Genomic DNA, 22,281 nt, shown 5'->3' with positions numbered 1-22,281 from the left:
TCTTTAGGATATATACCCAGGAGTGCAATTGCTGGGTCGTAGGGTAGCTCTATTTTCAGTTTTTTGAGGAACCTCCACACTGTTTTCCAGAGTGGTTGCACCAGCTTGCATTCCCACCAGCAGTGTAGGAGGGTTCCGAGAGGGAAAGACTCTTAAGCAGACTCCCTGCTGAGCAGGGCCTGCTGTGGGGGCTTCATCTCACCACCCTGAGATCATGATCTGAGCCAAAATCAAGATCTGGCCACTCCAATGACTGAGCCACCCAAGCGCCCCTCAATTCTTTTCTAAATAATGAATATTAGAGGGGTACTTGGATAGCTCAGTCAGTTAAACGTCTGGCTCAGTCATGATCTCAGGGTCCTGGAATTGAGTCCTGCTTGGGGCTCCCTGCCCAGCAAAGAGTCTACTTGGCCCTCTCCCTCTGTCTTTGCCCCTCCCCCCTTGTGCTCTGTCTCTCTCAAATAAATAGAATCTTTTAAAAAAAGAATATTAGGAAAACAGTTACAGGAGAGTAAATTGGTAGATTTTTTGGAAAACTGTTTTATGTTATCAACTACAGTTATACATAACTACATACAACTACATAACCATAACTTATGACCCAGAAATTTTAATACATCATATATACACACAACAGAAATAAACACAAGGTAGGACCAAAAATACAAATGCTAAGATGGGGAAAAAAAATATCCAAAGATAAATAAACTGCAGTATATTCATATAATGAGATACTACAGAGCAACTAAAAATCAGTGAAATACAGCTATGCATCAAGTGGAAACATCTGACAAGCTTGTTAGGCAAAAGAAGCCAGTCCAAAAGAAATACTGTATAATTCCATTTATCAAAAGTTAATTTGTCAATTATATCTTTTAATTTTTTAAGGACTTTAAGTAATCTCCATACCCAATATAGGGTTTGAACTCACAACCCTAAGATCAAGAGGTGGCATGCTCTACCAACTGAGCCAGCCACCCAGGTGCCCCTCTATTTTGATTTTTTTTTAAGTTCAGAAACAAGCAAAACTTTATGCTCAGTTTTGCTATAAACCTAAAACTGCTTTTAAAAAATAACTGATCTCAGGGTTGTGAGTTTGAGCCCCACAGTGGATATAGAGATTACTTAAAAATAAAATCTTTTTTAAAAAATTAAGTTTAGGGACATCTGGGTGGCTCATTCGTTAGGTGTCTACCTTCAGCTCAGTTCATGATCCCAGGGCCCTGAGACTGAGCCCCGCATCGGACTCCCTGCTTGGCAGGGAGCCTGCTTCTCCCAATCCCTCTGACTCCTGCTCCCCCTATTTGCGCTCACTCTCCGTCAAACAAATAAAATCTTAAAAAAAAAAACAACTTGTTTATTAAAAAAAAAAAAAAAAAACAAGCTAAACTACTCTGGTATTAAAGTCAGGTAATAATAGCTTTGGGAAAGTGGGAGGAAATACTGATTGACGGGAATGCTAAGATGGGCTCCTGAGGTGTTAGAGTGTTCTACTTCTTTACCAAAGTAATGGTCACATGAATATGTTCACTTTGTGATAATTCAGTGAGGCATACACTTTTTTTTTTAAGATTTTTATCTATTTATTTGACAGAGAGAGAGATAGTACGAGAGGGAACACAAGCAAGGGGAGTGGGAGTATCAGGCTCCCCGCCAAGCAGGGAGCCAGATGTGGGGCTGGATCCCAGGACCCAGGATCATGACCTGTGAGCCAAAGGCAGATGCTTAACGACTGAGCCACCCAGGCGCCCCTCAGTGAGCCATACACTTAAGACCTGTGTACTTCTCTGTACATACACTATGAATCAATTTTTAAAAATGTTTGATATACAAATAGCAAATCTTCCTGACTTGGACTGTCTAAAACATTCCCCAAACTTAAAGAATCTTGCTTTGAATGTTAGTAAAAACAGTGCAGTATCTCCCCACTCCAGTAAGAACTTAACTTATTCTGCTTATCCTAGTTCAGACCTAATAGTCCTAATTCTGGATTTATCTAAGAAAGGAGGGGGCGCCTGGGTGGCTCAGTGGGTTAAGCCTCTGCCTTTGGCTCAGGTCATGATCTCAGGGTCCTGGGATCAAGCCCCACGTGTCACGTCGGGCTCTCTGCTCATCAGGGAGCCTGCTTCCCCCTCTCTCTCTGCCTGCCTCTTTGCCTACTTGTGATGTACTCTCTCTGTCAAATAAATAAATAAAATCTTAAAAAAAAAAAGACATTTTTGTTTTAACTTTTATTTGCATTTATTATGCTGATTTACTCCTGGACCATAAATTTTTATTTCTTCAGGGGTATCTTTTTTCTTCTGTGCAACCTCCTCTTCTGCTTTAGTAACAACCTGCTCTTTTCAGTAAGAATCACCTCAATGTGGCATAGAGAGTTCATGGTTGGGTTACCCCAACCATGAACTCTGTAAGTTTGTTATCTAATCTTAAGGACTTTGTTCACCTGGATATGCTCAATGACCAGAGAATCTACATCTAAACCCTTAAGTTCAGCATCACTCTCTGCATTTTTAAGCATGTGCAGTAAAAATTCAGCACTTTTTTAGAACCACCAACCATGTGTCCAGCCCCACTGTCTGGCCTGGGCACTCCTGCCAACTCCATTCTAGCAACAGAATGGCCCACAACGCTTCACTAAAGTGACCCTTCAGGTACTTGGTGGCTTTTCAGATATGCATATCTTTGATGGCCTGGGCAGTTTCACCTGTGTACCTAAAGTGACTACAAAGATTTGAACCTCCTGATTTGCATGATTTTGTAGGGTTTTCTCGGTCAAGGGAATAGCAAACCATTTTCAGAGATCATCTCAGGCGCTTACAGGAAGAAGAAGAAAGCAGATGTTTTAAAACCCATTTAGATTCTTTGGGCTCTTATCTACTATACAGATATGTATCATAAACAGGCAGAGAGAAGGCACTCAACAAATATTTACTAATGATTCAAAGCCCAAACTTTAAACAAATTTACATAGCAAAGTCTGAAATACATAGCACAGGCAAAATAGGGTAAAAACTCAGCTTATTGGCCTAAAAAGTACAACTTTCAGAAATCCCACTTTTACAAACCAAGAAATTACAGAATATACTGCTTTTTAGGAAGAGATCAATTCATGACAACAGCTATCCATGGCAGAGGAAACTGGTCCTTTCCCCTTTTACTCCTGCCTGGCTCAGACAAGGCACAACTTCCTGATATCATAGCTAAGTGAAAAGAACACAGCAGCAACTCTGCTTTTAAGGACAGGAACTAACTACTCAAACCATGATAGGATAGAAACTGAGCAGCAAGGAGTTAGCAAAGGCAGATGACAATGTTAGGGAAAAAATAAGGTGAAGAAAATACTTGATCATCTGTTCTTGTGCCTGGAAATTCTAAAATCATTACTCTTCTGGGGCACCTGGCTGGCTCAGTCGGTAGAGTACAATTCTAGATCTCAGGGATGTGAGTTTGAGCCCCATGTTGGGTATAAAGATTACTTAAAAAACACATAAAATCTTTAAAAAAAAAAAAGAAAGAAAGAAATTCATTACTATTCTGGCTTTCCACAGTGGCAGTAAACCAAAATCTATCTGAGGTCTCCCCAGCCTAGAATTGACCTACAATCAACATGTGTCCTGGATGTCCATCAGAATTCATTTTCTTTTGTTAAGGTTTTGTTTTTTTGGTGTTTTTTTTTTTTTTTTTTGAGAGAGAAAGAGAGAGCACACAAGAGAGCACATGCTAGTGAGCACCAGCAGGGAGGTGAGGGAGAGGAAGAAGCAGACTCCCCACTAAGCAGGGAGCCTGACCTGGGGTTTGATTCCCCCAGGACCCTGAGGTCATGACCTTAGCTGAAGGCAGAGGCTTAACCAACTGAGCCACCCAGGCACCCCCAGAATTCACTTTCTAGAGAGTTTCCCAGTAGTATTTTTTTAGTTATTAGGTAACAAATAAATGATGATAAATATAAGTTTTTCTTTTTTTTTAAGATTTTATTTATTTATTTGACAGAGAGAGAGAGATCACAAGCAGGCAGAGAGAGAGGGGAAACAGGCTCCCTGCTGAGCAGAGAGCCCAATGCGGGGCTCGATCCCAGGACCCTGAGATCATGACCTGGGCAGAAGGCAGAGGCTTTAACCCACTGAGCCACCCAGGTGCCCCAATATAAGTTTTTCTAAGGACAAGTCAATGTAAATGACTTGATATTATTCTCATCACTAGTGATATTGTTTAAAAGCACAAGTACTTAATGTTCAGTATGGAAAATAATTTTGCAAAAAAATGTTTGGAAATGTTTTTTTTTTTTTTTAAGATTTTATTTATTTATTTGACAGAGAGAGATCACAGTAGACAGAGAGGCAGGCAGAGAGAGAGAGAGAGAGAGAGAGGGAAGCAGGCTCCCTGCCGAGCAGAGAGCCCGATGCGGGACTCGATCCCAGGACCCTGAGATCATGACCTGAGTCGAAGGCAGCGGCTTAACCCACTGAGCCGCCCAGGCGCCCTGGAAATGTATTTTTTAAAGTTATTTAAATTCTAGTGCAATATTAGTTTCAAGTATGTAATATAGTGATTCAGTATTTCTGTACATCACCCCGTGCTCATCACAATAAATCCAACTCCTTAACCCCATCATCTATATTACCCATGCCCCTCACCCACCTCCATTCTGGTAACCATCTGTTCTGTATAGTTGGGAGTCTATTTCTTGGTTTGCCTCTTTTTCTCCCCCCGCTTTTCTCATTTGTTTTGTTTCTTAAATTATACATTTGAGTGAAATCGTATGGTATTTGTCTTTCTCTGACTTATTTTCCTTAGCATAACACTCTCTGGTTCCATCCATGCTGTTGTAAATGCCAAGTTTTCACTCTTTTTTATGGCTGAGTAATAGTCTACTGTGTGTGTGCATGCGCACGTACATATCACATATTTTTTAATATTTTATTTATTTATTCATGAGAAACAGAGAGAGAGAGAGGCAGAGGGAGAAGCAGGCTCCCCCCTGAGCAGGGAGCCCCATATGTGACTTGATCCCATGAGATCATGACTTGAGCCAAAGGCAGGCGTTTAACCATCTGAGCTACCCAGGCATCCTCACACCGCATCTTCTTTATCCCCTCATCAACTGATGAATACTTGGGCTGTTTTCATAATTTTGGTTATTGTAGATAATGCTGCTATGAACCCTGGTTACATGTATCAATATGAAAAATAATTTTTAGGGGCACCTGGGTGGCTCAGTGGGTTAAAGCCTCTGCCTTCAGCTCAGGTCATGATCCCTGGGTCCTGGGATTGAGCCCCACATCGGGCTCTCTGCTCAGCAGGGAGACTGCTTCCCCTTCTCTCTCTGCCTCCCTCTTTTGCCTACTTGTGATCTCTGTCAAAATAAATTAAAAAAATCTTTAAAAATAATAATAATAATTTTTAAATAATACAAAGATGATTTTTTAAAAAGAAGAGTACAGGGGCACCTGGGTGGCTCAGTGGGTTAAAGCCTCTGCCTTCAGCTCAGGTCATGATCTCAGGGTCCTGGGATCGAGCCCTGAATCGAGCTCTCTGCTCAGCGGGGAGCCTGCTTCCCCCTCTCTCTCTGCCTGCCTCTCTGCCTACTTGTTGTGATCTGTCAAATAAATAAATAAAATCTTTAAAAAAAAAAGAGAGTACATGGAAATCATAGGTCAAACTTACAAAAGCTGAGGTCTTTTGTCTCCTTGATAGGCATAAAATATTTCCTATTGGTAAGGACCTGCCTCTATAGAGGATGCTTATCTGAAAGATGCTGAGGCATCTGATTTGCTAATAGGTCAGTTGAGTGTAATTATGCCAAGGAAACAGCAATGAGAAACCACACCTAGAGTCCAGGTGGAAAGTTGATTAGAGATATCCAAACAGAATAAAACTATACACAAGGATGTTCATGGTAGCATTGTTATAATAGCAAAATGAAAAAAATTATTACTGTTCATCAATATAAAACTGGCCAAATTATGTATGCTTATTAATGTGTACGGAATTACACATGGAATTCTCTGCAACTACTGAAAAGAATGATTTAGGGGTGCCTAGGTGGCTCAGTCAGTTAAGCATCTGCCCTCAGCTCCAGTCAGGAAGTCTGAGTCCTGGGATTGAGCCCTGCTCAACAAGGAGTCTGCTTCTGCCTCTCCCTCTGCTCCCCCCACCCAGACTCGTACCCCCCCTCTCAAATGAATAAATAAAATCTTAAAATATATATATTTATTTATACACACACACACACACACACACACACATACATATATAGAGAGAAAAACTCAATTCTCAAAATGCTTATAATTTGTTGGGAAAAACTGACAAATACCAAGACACAAAAAGTTAAAGAAAATCCTTTACTCAAGTTGCTCATGTGGTATTAGACCTTTTGGAAGCAAAAAGATATCAGTAGTATGAAGAAAATTGTGCCAAATTTTTCAAGAAAGACTAAGTGAATTCTATGTAAAGGCGGTTTCTTAAAATTCATCAAGTCCAACCTCCCACTCAATGTCTTTTAGAACATTCTTACCACTCATTCAGTTTCTGCTTAAAATGTCCTTAAAAAAAAAATCATAAGTAGTCCATTCCCTTTAAGAACAGCTCTAATTTAACATTCTTCCTTACTTTAAACTAAAATCATTTCTTGGAGCGCCTGGGTTGCTCAATCGAGAAGCGTCTGCTTTCGGCTCAGGTCATGATCCCAGGGTCCTGGGACCCAGCCCCACATCAAGCCTCCAAATGGAGCCCGGGATCCTCAACGGGAAGTCTGCCTCTCCCTCTCCCACTGCCCCTGCTCCTGTTACCTCTCTCACTCTCTCTCTGTCAAGTAATAAATTTAAAATCTTAAAAAAAAAAAAAAAAAACCTCAAAGTTTAAAAAAAATTTTTTTTACATCGGGGCGCCTGGGTGGCTCAGTCATTAATCGTCCGCCTTTGGGTCGGGTCATGATCCCGGGGTCCTGGGATCCCCCCACACACCCATATGAGGCTCCCTGCTTGGCAGGAAGCCTGCTTTTCCCTCTCCCACTCCCCCTGCTTATGTTCCCTCTCTCTCCATCTCTCTCTCTCTCTTTCAAACAAATAAATAAAATATTTAATTAATAAATAAATAAGTAAATATCATTTCTTCTATTTTTTTTAATTTAAATTCAATTAGCCAACATATAGTAAGTACATCATTAGTTTCAGATGTAGAGTTTCTTATAATTTTCAATCACTGGTCAACTTGCCCCAGATCTGCCCTCTGGAATGAAGTTTTATTTTTGTTTTTTAAGTAATCTCTACACCTAACTTGGGGCTCAAACTCACAACCCCCAGGTCAAGAGTCACATGTTTCATGGACTGAGCCAGACAGATACCCCTGCAATGAAGTTTTTTAAACAGGTTTCTTTTTTTTTTTTTAATATTTTATTTATTTGACAGAGAGAAATCACAACTAGGCAGAGAGGCAGGCAGAGAGAGAGAAGGAAGCAGGCTCCCTGCTGAGCAGAGAGCCCGATTCGGGGCTCGATTCCAGGACCCTGGGATTATAACCTGAGCCGAAGGCAGAGGCTTTAACCCACTGAGCCACCCAGGCGCCCCTGCAATGAAGTTTTTTAAAACAATTTTCATCTATTATGGTACTTCCCCTCTTAAATCATCTCAAAACTAAACCTCTAAATTCCTCAAATGTTTTCTACACCCTTCATTATTCTAATGATTCTCCTCTGAAGAAATTCTACTTTCTCAATGTGCCTCTTAGAATCAAATACCCCGGGACGTCTGGGTGGCTCAGTTGGTTAAGCAGCTGTCTTCGGCTCAGGTCATGATCCCAGAGTACTGGGATCGAGTCCCACATCGGGCTCCTTGCTCGGCAGGGAGCCTGCTTCTCCCTCTGTCTGCCACTCTGTCTGCTTGTGCTCACTCTCGCTCCTCTCTCTCTCTCTCTCTGACAAATAAATAAATAAATAAATCTTAAAAAAAAAAAAAAGAATCAAATACCCCAAATGAACACAAAATTCCAGATCTGATCTGACCACTGTCATTATTTTCTTTGTCTGGGTCACCATAAACAGTAAAAGAAAAGTTGCCCAGCAGTATACAATTCATTGACAAATTAGTAGTACTATTCAGCCCATAAGTAATTTATATTTAAAGGCATTTATAGTTTAAAATTGTAAAGGAGAAAAAGATCACTGAGGACAGGAACTCAGGAACTTTTCAACAAAAAAAAGTAGACCGTATGCTGGGAAAGGAAGAATACATTTTTGATAAGCAGAAAATTCAAAAAGAACATTTCAGGGGGTACAAATGCAGAACAGTGGTGCAGAAGCAGGAATGAGCAGAGTTAGTGCTATAGCTAAATATCTGTATAAGGATAGGCAAGAATATAGGGCCAAAAAAGAGACCTTAACCCATAGGCAAAAAGACATGATTAAAGGGTTATACCAAGAAACTGACTTTTTTAAGATTTTATTTATTTGTGAGTGAGTGAGAGAGAGAGAGAGAGAAAGCATGTGACCATGAGTTGTGGGACGGGCAGAGGGAGAAGTAGACTCCCCACTGAGCAGGAAGCCCAATGCAGGACTCGATCCCACAACCCGGGGACCATGACCTGAGCCGAAGGGAGATGTTAAACCGACTGAACCACTCAGGTGCCCCCTTCTAGTGATTTCCAATGATACTGTGCCTTTGGTAATTTTGTACTTCTCAGGAGAGACGTAGACTTTCTTATCATTTTCAACCACTGGCCAACTTGTCCCAATTCTGTCCTCTGGAATGAAGTTTTGTTTTCGTTTTTTAAGAATCTCTACACCCAAGGAGGAGCACCCAAAACTGACTTCTTTTAGATGTCTGGAGATAATTAAATATCAGTTTGCCAATTTCTACACCAGTTTCTACTACTGTTTGAACTTTGACTACAGGGAAAAATTTTCTAATTCAATTCTACACCAAGATGAACTGATATTGAGTTCTGCAATATCATTACACAGGCTTCTTTCATAACATGAACATTCCTAACTACCAAAATATAATGCAAGAATATCATTTTAGAAAGATTTATTTTGATCCATTTCTGTAAATTCTCCCAGAATGGATACTTTGGCATTTAATATGAATACTTCTGTATGAGGTACCTGCTTGTTTCAGTAATTAATTATCTTCAGGATCTCCATCCAAAAGACAATGACCTGCTGGTGTCTAATCCCCCAGGTTCAAAAGAAGAGAGATTCGACTAATATAATGTGAAAACAGAAAGAAGTTAGCTAAATAAAATTTCTAGACAACGAAAGTTGCCCAATATTAGAACTGCAGCAGCTCCTTCTCTGTATTTAAATGCAATTAAATTGGAATTTCTGGTTTAACAGAGTTGCTGCCTAAACAGTCTTTCATAAGGACTAGCACTATAATACAGTACAGCAGAAGAGATTTAAACTGTCCAAGGGACATTGCAAAACCCAACCTCCCAAATCCTGCTACTCAACAGCAGGGATCTAAAGGAATAAATAGATTCCCAGCTGCTTAGAGAAAATGTCTTACTAAAAGCAGAGCAAAATTCTCATTAATGAAAAATCAACCATGAAGAAAAAAACCTGCCTCCTAATCCCTTGGAAATAGTCAAATCCATTTTGGGTTAATGGAGATTTAACAAAACAGTGGAAGAGAGCAGAGCAAAACAGTTCCCTTTGCCAGCAGCTGGGGGAAACACCCATCAGAGAAATCACAAATAACAATGCTTCTAATCCACAGAGCCAAAAGAAACATGAACTCTATCCAGTGAAGGGTACCAGGAAAAGGCTCTTGCAGATAAATTCTTTCTCTCATCATCAAGGCACCTTATCCTACATCTTGTTGAACACTGATATGATAGGCTGTAACTTAAATTGTCCAAGATCAAATTCAATGGGTAATCCAAGCCCTGCTTTTTCTAATCAGATAATCTCTAAAATCACAGTACTCCCATGCATTTATTCAAAGCCAGTACTGAGCTCCTGTGTCAGGCACCAAGAATACAAAAACCTGTAAGAAACAATCTCTACCCTCACAGAGCTTAATCCATGCACCTTGCCTCATCTTATCCCCCAAAGCTCTTGCCTTAAAATATCTTCTTAGATGGGTCAAGCGTCCTCAGCGAAAAAGCAATAAAGGCTCTTTGATTAATGTGATAGAAGCTAATACATAAACATACATATAGATCATACGACTTATGCTCTGCTCCAAAAGGAGAGAAGAGAACACACCTTTCCAAGTCGAATATTAGAATAACCTTATCCTACACTACAGAGAAACAGGGAACCAGACAAGCAACAGAGGGTGCCAGCCAAGAAATACACTGGAAGAAGGGATGTGACAGCTGTACTACATCGCGTTTAAATAGCGATAAAAAGAACCTTCTACTAATCCGCCAGCAGTTTCACGGTGCAGGGAAAAGGAAGGGAGACTGCCCACTGTTGACACCAACTATTCGCGGTTTCCTAGCTAGTCCACTCTCACTGGAAAAGAGCCCCAGTCACTGTTTAATAGGATCTGGGCCTACCGGCCAACAACTCTGTCACATGGCCACGGAAATGGAGAGGTTAACAGTCCCTCACAGGAGAGTGAGGAAAAACAAGAAAGTGTGGAAAGAATCTCTTTAAATGTTTATAAATGTGTTAACATAATCGCCCCCCGAGGCACGAACGGGAAGTGAAGTTTGGAAAAGGTGGTAACCCCACGCCCACTGGAAGCGTGTGGGGACCCCTCGACGACCTCCGCCCCCTTCCCCGCCAGTCCACACACTCACCGCGTACACAGAGCAGTGACATGGCCGAGGCACCGGCGATCCTCCGCAGTACCCCAGCCGCGCCGCCGCACCCGGCCGCTCCCTCTTTCCTCTCAGCAGGTGCCGCGGCTGCTCCCGCTATCGGCCCCACAGGTCTGACCGCTCCTCATGGTCCCCGTGGCAGACAGCGTCCCGCCGCTCTCTCGGACCCGCGTCAATTCTCACCGTCTGGCTGGGCTCCCAATAGCTGTGAGTACGGGTGGGGAGGCAGGAGACTGGGCGCGGCACCGCGACGCCATCGCTGGGAGGCAGGAGCTACCGGGACTACCCCCCGCCTTTCGCTCCACCGGGATCCCGGCGAGCGTCTAGAAGGAGCCTACCCGTGGCGCTCCGCCTCCCAGCCAATCAACTCACGCCCAGTCCACCGACCCCACCTCCCATAAGCACGTAAGAGGCGGGGTTTCCTTCCTCTTTCCTACGCGCAAGAATGAAGGCAGCTCCGCCCACTAATAAGTGTGGAACAGAGAGGGCGGGGTTTCTCCTCACTAGGAGGAGGTAACTGAAACCCTCTGCTCCTCCTACCCAAGAAGACTTTTTTCATTGAAGAATTTCCTTTCGACTTCTTACTCTATCGATTACAGCTGACGGAACCCCTACGGGTAATAATTTAGCAAGATCATATCACAAGACAAACATGTTTTAATTAGCAACTACAAAAAAAAAGTAAAATAACTGAGTGAGCATAAAGTAAAATGTTTGGAGACCAGTTCTTTTTTGTCTTGCACGCCATTGTATCTCCCAACGGTTGTAATAGTACCTGGTATATAGAAATGAGGCCGTAAATATTTACTGAATGAAGGATAGAGGGACGATAAGTATTTTAAGCTAGGACTTCTCTGGTAGGATGACAAATGAACATGTGAGGAAGTGAAAAAGACCAGAGCAGAAAACAGGAAGACACATAGCATAACGTACAGATCCAACACCCCTTCCACACCGCAGTTCTAATCTAATTGGTTTGGGGTATAGCTCAGGAATCCTATGTTTTAAAAGCTCCCCAGGTGGGGGCGCCTGGGTGACTCAGTGGTTTAAGTCTCTGCCTTCGGTTTAGGATGGAGCCCGGCATCGGGCTCTCTGTTCGGCGGGAGCCTGCTTCCCCCTCTCTCTGTCTGCCTCTCTGCCTAGCTCTGATTTCTCTCTGTCAAATAAATAAAATCTTTAAAAAAATAAAAAATAAAATAAAAGCTCCCCAGGTGATTTTAATGAGATGCCAGGGCTGAGCACCATTAGGGGAGATGCTTTCTAAGACCTCATTAGGCCAACTAAGATTTCAGCATTTGCAACTCTTGGCCCCATCGAATTCTGCCTGCAGTCCCAGGGAGGGTCTTGTCAATCTAACAGGGTCTTTGCCCTCCAGAAGCAAACCTAGCTATCATATGATTTCTCTCTGTGGAATAGTTGCTATGAGAGAGTGACACTCCAAATGCAATAGCAAGCAGTAGCAAATGCAATGAAGAATACTTGATCCTTCCAGTGTTCATCCAAATTTGGAGCAATACCCCGAGGAAGATTTTGACCACGGCAAATGAGCCAGCCTTGTCAACAGAGATGCTGACCCTCAAAATAATGGGCATTCTCTGGACTGTTGGAGGTTGGGCTACCTAACTATCTAGCCCAGCTGTCCTTTATAAAATTGAGGAGAGCATGGACCTTGAAGCCAATCAGATCCACCTGGTATATTACCTATTTTTGCGCAATAAATTACTCCGAAACGTAGTGGCTTGAAACAACATTATCTCACAGTTTCTGTGGGTCAAGAGTCTGAGTATGGCTTGATTGGATCCTCTGGCTCAAGTTTTTTACAGACTGCTATCGAAGTGCCAGCTTGACTAAAAAAGCATCCACTTCTAAGCTCACTCATGTAATTGTGGGCAGGACTCAATTCCCCCTAGGCTGTTGGCCTATCTCACTCAGTTCCTTGTCATTGGGCCTTTCCCACATGGCTGCTTGCTTAAAGCATACAAGCGGAGAAGGCAATAAAGTCTTTTAGCAAAATGGAAGTCACATTATTTTTAAGCTTAATCACGGAAGTGACATCCCCTCATTTTTGCTGTATTCTATGCATCAGAAACAAGTCACATTCAAGGGAAGGGGATTACACAAGGACATGAATACCACCAGAAACTGCCTCACTGGGCCAGCCATCATTGGGGGACCATCCTAGAAATCTGCCTACCACAACTGGATTTGAGTTCTAGCTCTAATACTTTGACCTTGGGCAAGCTACATTGCCTCAATTTCCCAAAGAATAATAATAGTAACTGCTTTATAAGATGGTTTTGAAGTTTAAATGAGGAAATGGATTTAAATTACCTAGTACATACAAAAATGCCCAATACATGTTTGTTGTTACTTCGATTGTGGACATGAAGGTAGTAATGTGGCTGGGAAGTAAAGGGAAGGTAAGCAGAGCAAGATCCACTGTCTAAAGTTTGTGATGTAAGCTCTGAGGAATCCCAGTTTCCCAGTTTAAAGTTCAGAAAAGGGCGACCTGGGTGGCTCATTCAGTTAAGTGTCTGCCTTCAGCTCAGTTCATGATCTCAGTGTCCTGGAATCAAGCCCTACACCATGATCCCCACTCAGCAGGGAGTCTGCTTCTCTCTCTCTCTCCCTCTGCCTCTCCCCCCCGCTCCTGCTTTCTCTCTCTCTCTCTCTCTTTCTTTTTTTTTTTAAAGATTTTATTTATTTGACAGACAGAGATCACAAGTAGGCAGAGAGGCAGGCCGAGAGAGAGAGAGAGAGAGAGAGAGAAAGAGAGAGAGAGAGAGAGAAGAAGGGAAGCAGGCTCCCTGCTGAGCAGAGAGCCCAATGCGGGTCTTGATCCCAGGACCCTGAGATCATGAGCCGAAGACAGAGGCTTTAACCCACTGAGCCACCCAGGTGCCCCTCTCTCTCCTTTCAAATTAATAAAATCTTTTTTTAAAATGTTCAGAGGAAAAACGCAATGACATCTTTGGCCCTCGAGGCACTTGACGGGCACCAGTTATACTCATCAACAAGATAAATGTACCTACAGAAGCAACTCAGACAGGGATAGAAAACCAGTCCTCCATGCCGCACAGTCTTCATCAGTTTTTCCAGTACAGTACTTGAAAGTTCTTCAGCATTTGAATGGAATTCATACTTCAGGTTTAGTTGGCAGGTAGCTAAGAGCTAGGACTCTGAAATCCAGGAAATGAGAAGGAAGGGGGGAGGGATCAAGGAAAGTAAGTAGTGAAGAGAACCAAAGAATCTCAAAAGATTCAGACCAAAATACCTAAGTTTGGCTCTGTTGCTGCCTTTTTTGGGAGCCCTCAGGCAGGAAAGAAGGGGTCCAGGTTAGAACCCTGATGCAGGGGAACCATCTACCAACTTTATGACTATCTTTAAGTCATGCTTCAAGGCCATTAAAAGTTCACTCTTCGGGGCGCCTGGGTGGCTCAGGGGATTAAGCCTCTGCCTTCGGCTCAGGTCATGATCCCAGGGTTCTGGGATCGAGCCCCACATCGGGCTCTCTGCTCAGCAGGGAGCCTGCTTCCCCCTCCCTCTCTGCCTGCCTCTCTGCCTACTTGTGATCTCTGTCTGTCAAATAAATAAATAAAATCTTAAAAAAAAAAAAGTTCACTCTTCCTCCAAGTTCCCTATCTCTTAGAAAATATCTCCCAATGCCTAATGAGAAATTTAATATAAATAACTAACTAACACATATTTCTTAAGTATCTTTTAGATCAGTCTTAATGAGAGGATGCAAAAGCAAACAAAGCACAGTTACTATCCATAAAAAGTTTACAAGGTGTTGGGAAAGATCTGTGAAAGAGCGAAGAACTTAACTGGGGCAGTGAATATGGAACTGAGGGGTACAAGAAAGAAAAATCCCTTTAACATATCTCAGTGTTAAGGAACTAATGTGATAGAACTTGGCACACAATGATTGTGAATACAGTGGAGAATAAGAATATCGTTTCTTTAGTCGCAAACCATTGGAGGGAGAGAGAGTTTTAAATTTGGGTTGACTGAAAGGATGATGCTACAGTTTACTGATAGAGAGGAAACCAAGGTTTGGGGAGAAACGTTTCCTTTTGGACATATACATTAGGCTTGAGATTGTCATATGTACCCACTAGATAGATAATGTGGACTTGAACCCTGAGAAAGCAGTCCAAGCTAGAGATAGATCTTCCAATCAATAAAGATATAACTATTTCAATCCCCGTTTTTTAAATAAAGAAAATGAAGCAAAACTAGAATCCAAACTCAACTGTATCTTTCACCAGAGCTCAGTTAGCCACACTGCTATATTGCCTCTTAAGAACTGGAGAAATTCAGCAGAAGCTATGGAGGAATCAAGATAGGCTTCACAAGAGAGAAGTGGCATGTGGAGGAGGTGGATCTCAATGTATGGACAGCACTGAACATGCACATATGGAAGAAAGGGTATTTCATATACAGAGAATAAGTTGCATGATCAAATCAAGAAATGGAATCACTGAACCTGTACAGGTATTTAAGAGTAAGTTGCAAAGAGTTTGAGAGCCCTATGGTTGCTAGGAGACTACATAAACTCAGAAAGGAACAAAGGTCTTTTATAGAGAACACCTACTTTTAAGGAGTAGGAAAACTAGATGGAAAAGAAATGGTCAGAGAGGAAAAACAAGAAAATAAACAAACTACCTGCATATTGTTCCATTATAGATCTTATCTTCTTGAAAAATAATTGCATATCTATCCTTTCTTTAGATACAGAGCTCCTCAACAACAAAGGATCTGTTTTCTATAACTTTATCCCTAACACATAACACAACACCTGGTAATGATGCCCAAAAAAGACTTGTTGACTAATTGAAAACATGAATAAATTAATGAATGAGAATGTTTTTAGACTTGGTTATTGCCAAAAATAAAACTGGACATTAGTCAAAGTGATTAGGACAGGGACACCTGGGTGGCTCAGTCGATTAAGCATCTGCCTTCAGCTCAGGTCATGATCTTAACATCCTGGGATCAAGTCCCACATCAGGCTCCTTGCTCAGCAGGGACCCTGCTTCTCCCTCTGTTTGCCACTCCCCCTGCTTGTGTTCTCTCTCTCTCTGACAGAAAATAAATAAAATATTTTTTAAAACCATGTTTTTTCTTTTAAATGTTCATTTATTTATTTATTAGAGAGAGACAGCAAGAGAGGGAACACAAGCAGAGGGAGTGGGAGAGGGAGAAGCAGGCTCCCTGCTGAGCTGGGAGCCTGATGCGGGGCTGGATCCCAAGACCCTGGGATCATGACCTGAGCCAAGGCAGAGACTTTAACCCACTGAGCCACCCAGGCGCCCCTTAAAGATTTTATTTTTAAGTAAACTCTACACCCAACATGGGGCTCAAACTCATGACCCCAAGATCAAGAGTCATATGCTCCACTGACTGAGCCAGCCAGGTGCCCTTAGCCCAGCATATTTGGAACTCGGTAAATACTGCCAAATGAATAAAATTCCACTGTGGGAATATATTCCATGAAAATAATTCAAACAAATGGGGGGAAAGCTGTGCAAAAAGATATTTGTACAGGGTTATCCAAATAGTGAAATCTGAAAATCAGAATGCCAAATAATTCAATGAATTCCTATAAATCAGTTAAGTCATTCCTATCAAATATTTACTTAATATCTATTTATGAGTAACACTGTAATCCTATACAAATGGATAAATATCAGAGAAAGAGATGTAATTAAGTGTTGATGCATTCGAGAAAATTTTATTGAGGGGCACTTGGGTGGCTCAGTGGGTTAAGCCTCTGCCTTCTGCTCAGGTCATGATCTCAGGGTCCTGGGATCAAGCCCCACATCAGGCTCTTTGCCCAGTGGGGAGTCGGCTTCCCTCTCTCTCTGCCTGCTCTGCCTACCTGTGATCTCTCTCTGTCAAATAAATAAATAAAATCTTTGAAAATAAAAGAAAAAATTATTGAGCATCTACCAAGTACTACATATCATGCTACAGACACAAAGAGGAATAAGACATTTCTTCAAAGAATGCACAGTCTGGGGATAGACCATGAAAAGTGCTATGATCATGGTTAGAAGGAAGAAGTGGGTTGTTTGCGTACATACCTGGAGGTTTCAGAATTATTTGAATACTTAATAAGTGGGGGGTATGGTTAACTTAGCAAATATATAACCTTAATGAAGGAAGGGACGTGTGTTTCTCACTATTGGAAAAAATTATCCAAGACTTGAAAACAAGCAAAAGAAATTGCTGGGTGTTCTTGCAGTTTTAGTACCAAGCACTGTCTAGAGCAGAGCACAGCAAACTTCTTCTGTAAAGGACCATTTGGTAAATACTTAGGTTTTAGGCCAAAAAAAGCAAAATTGAGGCTGTTGTATAGGTACTTGTATAACAAGAGAAAAAACAAATTTCCACAACTTTTTAAATAGTAACATTCAAAATAAACCAATAATAATTGAATACAAGTTTTTGGTACAATAGGTCTACTAATGAGAAGGATGAAATTCTTTTGGGGAGTATGCATTTTGCTTAGTTGGGGTTCAAGTATTATTAGAATCAACTGCAAATGTTCAAGTACTAATGTTGATCTGTAATGAGATCTTATGAATCTCATCTGTCTTTTCTCACAGATAACTACTGTTAAATACTGCTATCAGTCCATGAACATGTGATTCAACTGAGCATATTCATTGCTTGGAAAGCATTTATAGAATTCTACTAAATTCTCCTCTTGACATTTGCTTAATTTTCTAAATGAAGTTTTTATTTATTTTTAAAGTAATTGCAGAAAAAAAAATAAAAAAATAAAGTAATTGCAGGTTGCCAGGTGACTCAGCGGGTTAAGGTCTGTCTTCAGCACATGTGAAGGCCCAGGATCCTGGAACTGAGTCCCTGCTCAGCAGAGAGACTGCTTCTCTCCCTCTTCCTCTGTCTGCTGCTCCCCCTGCTTGTGCTCTCTCTCTCTCTCTCTGTGTCAAATAAATAAACAAAATATTTTAAAAATATATTTTAAAAAATAAAAAATAATAATCTCTATCCCCAACGTGGGGCTCAAACTCACAACTCTGAAATCAAGAGTCACATGCTCCACCAGCCAGGCACCCCTGCCCAATTTTTGCTCAAAATATCATAATAAAACATTACCAATACTAAGCCATCAAATTGCTGTGGAGTAGGGCAAAGCAAGATATTCAGCTTCTATTTCTCACAAAACAAAAACCAAACAAACAAAAGCCACAGAACTGATGATGGTTGTGTTTGAGAGTGAATGAAGTCAACTACTGACACTAGTAGTTTAATAACCCATGATAAATATACATATTTTCTACAAAGTACTTTCTGCAGTGAATAATCATACACTTTTTTTGAAGATTTATTTATTTGAGAGAGAGAGTGTACGCACGAGTACACACACACCCACACAAGTGTGGGGAGAGGGGCAGAGGGATAGACTCTTCAAGAAGACTCCCCACTGAGCACAGAGCCCAGCGTGGCTGGATTTCACAACCCATGAGATCAAGGCCTGAGCCAAAACCAAGAGTCAAATGCTCAACCAACTGAGCCACCCAGGCACCCCATGAATAACTGTACACTTTAAATACATGACATTTTCACCAGACTTGTAAATTTGTTGAACTAAGCCTTTTTTCTGCTGCACATATATTTTTGCCACCATCAGCTGTGACACAGTTTAGCAGATTCCACTTCAGGTTGTGCTGAATTAGTGCTTTCTCAACTTCTTTGAAAACATTTTTACCTGTAATTATTTCGTGCAGACTATTCATCAAGGCTAATTCTTCAGTCACTTCAAATTCATCATTAACTTGTCAAAAAAACAACAACTAAACAGTATTGGCAACTGCAGACTCATCAGGAGCCGAGGAAAACTACTTAAAATTATTTGCTTTGTTTTTTTGTTTTGTTAATCTCTATAGCCAACGTGGGGCTTGACCTCACAACTCTAAGATCAAGAGTCATGTGCTGGGGCGCCTGGATTGGCTCAGGCAGTTGTGTCTGCCCTGGGCTCAGGTCATGATCCCAGGGTCTTGGGATCAAGTCCCATGCCACTGAGTTCTCTGCTCAGCTGGGGGTCTGCTTGTCCCTTTCCCCCTGCCCTTCCCCCCTGCTCTCATGCTCACGCGTGCTCTCCCTCTCAAATAAATAAATAATGGGATGCCTGGGTGGCTCAGTTGGTTAAGCGGCTGCCTTCGGCTCAGGTCATGATCCCAGCGTTCTGGGATCGAGTCCCACATCGGGCTCCTTGCTCGGCGGGGAGCCTGCTTCTCCCTCTGCCTCTGCCTACCACTCTGTCTGCCTGTGCTGGCTCACTCTCTCTCTCTAACAAACAAACAAATAAATAAATAAATAAAATCTTAAACAAATAAAAAAGTCATGGGCTCTTCCAACTGAGCCAGCCAGGTGCCCCTAAAAATAAAATCTTTAAGGAAAAAAAGACATTCTTAAATTTTAAATTCTTAAATCTACCAAAAGCAGGCTACAATGCATGATCACATAAAATGAACTTTACTTCTTAGCGTCACAAACGTTAGAATACAAAGAGTCCAAAGATGGCTATTACAAGAAATGTACAAAAGAAATTTGCTTTAAAAATAACAAAAAGTTTTTAAATTGATTTCTCCCCCAAAGTCCAAATAAGTGTGGTCTAGGTAACCATCAGAGTAAAGGCTTTTTTTTTTTAAGATATTTATTTATTTATTTATTTATTTATTTATTTATTTATTTGACAGATAGAGATCACAGGTAGGCAGAGAGGCAGGAGGGAAGCAGGCTCCCTGCTGAACAGAGAGCCTGATGTGGGGCTCAATCCCAGGACCCTGAGATCAGGACCTGGGCCGAAGGCAGAGGCTTTAACCCACTGAGCCACCCAGGCGCCCCACGGAGTAAAGGCTTTATATACTCTTTCCTTTGATAAGAATAAGTTTATGCAGGGGTGCCTGGGTGAATCAGTCGGTGTCTCAGGTCATGATCTCAGAATCATGAGATCGAGCCCTGTGTCAGGTTCTGTGCTGGGTGTGGAGCCTGCTGAAGACTCTCCCTCTTCCTCTGCTCCTCTGTCCTCCACCCCCATCCCATACTCTCTCTTTCAAAAAAAAAAAAAGTTCATGCAGAACTGTATATCCAAGTATGTGTGCAAGACACACTCATATGCATCACAAATACAAGCACATACACCCAGAGGACAGACACACAGCTGAGTTTTTATTGTTCCAGGCACTTCGTATCCACCTTAATTCTGCCACCTTCCCATTACATTTAATGAATTACTTCTTTGGAGACAAGACATTTTCTTCAAAGTAGCCTAGTTGACAACATTTCCTGCTGGGAAATATTGGGCCACTGTGAAGGAAGACCCCTCACTTGCAGGTGCCTTCCCCACTCCCATCTTTTTTTTTTTTTTTTAAAGATTTTATTTATTTATTTGACAGAGAGATCACAAGCAGGCAGAGAGGCAGGCAGAGAGAGGAGGGAGAGAGAGGAGGGAGCAGGCTCTCTGCTGAGCAGAAAGCCCGATGCGGGGCTCGATCCCAGGACTCTGGGATCATGATCTGAGCCAAAGGCAGAGGCTTTAACCCACTGAGCCACGAGGCGCCCCAACCCACTCCCATCTTTATTGTATTCTTCCAAGCCATGGCTGTGAGGTGTCCTGTCCTGGAGGTGAAGTCAGGCTGCTGGAAGCTGTAGTTCTTGATTTCTTTGTACCATCTATCAGCCATCTCCTTTCCTGTCTGATTATAGGAGGCCCATTCCAGGTTCTCTCCAAACTGGCTGTGACTGGACTCTGGGTTTGAGCATCCTTGGGCTGGCCAGGACTTCTGAATAATGCTGAGCCTCCTGGTTTGTCTTCTTGCAGAGCTTCAGTGTGTGTGTGTTGGGGTGGGGGACACAATGCTGCTGTTGGCACTTGTTGGGGGTCTTCAGGACCTCATTATTAAACTGTTGGGGAGCTGACTTGCCCATGGCCCACTGGGTACTCTCCCCAGCTCCCACTGCTGGTATGCTGTGCTCTCTTGCCTGGTCCTGGGCTTCTGGAGATCAATTCCTATCTTTATAAATCTGCACAGATGGGCAAATCCAGGTAACTAAAGGAAGTCAACCCTACTGGCAAAAAGAGAATAGTTACTGTTTTCAAGAGCCAAAACACACAAAGGGCCAGGAAAAGGGGTAGAGATTTGGGAGTGAGTTAGGTTTGGGGGTTAGTCGGGGATGTGGTAGAGAGAAGGAACTCAGAACTAACATAGCCCTGCCCAGTGGTCAAGGCACCATGAAAAACTCTATGGCACAGACCAAGGCCTGCCCACAGCCCCAGCACATATACACACAAGATCTAGGGCCACCTTGCTCTTTAATCTCTGTTACTGAGGCTCATTTTCCTCCTCAAATTAGTTAATATAGACATGAAATAGAGCCCCAAGTATCTGTGTACAGCCCATTTTTTCCTTCACAAACTCTAACCTTGCTTACATTTGTAAGCAATAGATTCCAAATCTGTGTCTTTAGCTCAGACTGTTCTCATCAGCTTCAGACCCATATGTCCAACAACCTGCTAGATTTCTCTACCTGAAAGCTATTCTGGTACCTCAAACTCAACATGTAAAAAGTTAAAACCATTGAAATATGTTAAAATATACATTCAACTTGTTGACTCACAAATTCCTCTTGGGAAAATAAATTTCCCTCAATGTTTTGTTCTAAAAGATCAGTGTGCTTAGGGTCATCAAATTATTATATTTCCTTTGGACTTAAAGTGAAAAGATTCCCATGAAGTCCTACAACCTCCTTATTAAATAAAGGAAAGTTAACATTTATTTGTAAGAGCAAAAAACTAGAAACAATCTAAATGTTTTGTCCATAGATTCAACACAATCCTAATGAAAATCCTAGTAGGTAGGTTTGTGTGTGTGAGTGTATGATAAGTGATAATCTGGAGGGGAGAGGGGTGGTAGGGTTGGGGTGGCTGGGCGATTGGGTGATGGACATTAGGGAGGGTATGTGCTATGGTGAGGGCTGTGAATTGTGTAAGACTGATGATTCACAGACCTGTACCCCTGAAACAAATAATACATTATATGTTAATTTTTAAAAAGTAATAAGGTGATCTTAAAATTTATATAGAGGGGCACCTTCCTGGATCCATCTGTAAAGCTTATAACTCTTGATCTCAGGGTCATGAGTTCAGCCCCACACTAGGTGTAGAGTTTAGCTAAAAAAAATTTTGATATGGAAATGGAATGGCCAAGAATAGTTAATATAATCTTATAATCTTGAAGTTAGAGGACATGGGCTACCAGATATCAAAATTTATTACAAATTATAGCTATGAAGAACACTTGTGATGAACACTTATTTTATGAAAAAGGAGATACTGTAGAGCAGTGGGGGTAAAGATAGTTTTTTTTGACAGAAATCATCCACAACTTGGAAATCCTGCAAAGAAAAGGCAGTAGGGCTAGCCAAAGGTAAACTATCAAGGCAATATACTTATGCTTAACTCATTCTCTATTTATC

At 41.7% G+C, this 22,281-nt stretch overlaps 1 protein-coding gene and 2 pseudogenes across 5 annotated transcripts in view; all 3 read right to left on the bottom strand.

Moving 5' to 3' along the window:
* Positions 1–11,067, bottom strand: part of UNC13B (unc-13 homolog B) — a 218,887-nt gene extending 207,820 nt beyond the window's left edge. For 2 of the 3 annotated variants that reach the window (XM_080819880.1, XM_080819882.1), the window contains exon 1: positions 10,750–11,067. In XM_080819880.1, the coding sequence (XP_080676006.1) occupies positions 10,750–10,771 (22 nt within the window). In that variant the 5' untranslated portion in view covers positions 10,772–11,067. The remainder of the gene's footprint in view (positions 1–10,749) is intronic. The other variant, XM_080819881.1, reaches the window with a different exon arrangement.
* Positions 2,232–2,795, bottom strand: LOC308352951 (large ribosomal subunit protein uL22-like; annotated as a pseudogene). Its single transcript has one exon. The product of its transcript is annotated as a large ribosomal subunit protein uL22-like (transcript).
* Positions 11,068–20,036: 8,969 nt separating the features above from the next.
* Positions 20,037–20,733, bottom strand: LOC308353632 (Golgi-associated plant pathogenesis-related protein 1-like; annotated as a pseudogene). Its single transcript has 2 exons — positions 20,382–20,733; positions 20,037–20,158 (listed from the first exon to the last, which is right to left on the bottom strand). The product of its transcript is annotated as a Golgi-associated plant pathogenesis-related protein 1-like (transcript).
* Between the last annotated feature and the right edge of the window lie 1,548 nt (positions 20,734–22,281).

Source organism: Martes martes (genome assembly GCF_963455335.1).
Source record: "Martes martes genome assembly, chromosome: 12".
NCBI classification, from domain to species: Eukaryota; Metazoa; Chordata; class Mammalia; order Carnivora; family Mustelidae; genus Martes; species Martes martes.
This window is presented reverse-complemented; position numbering and strand designations above follow the sequence as displayed.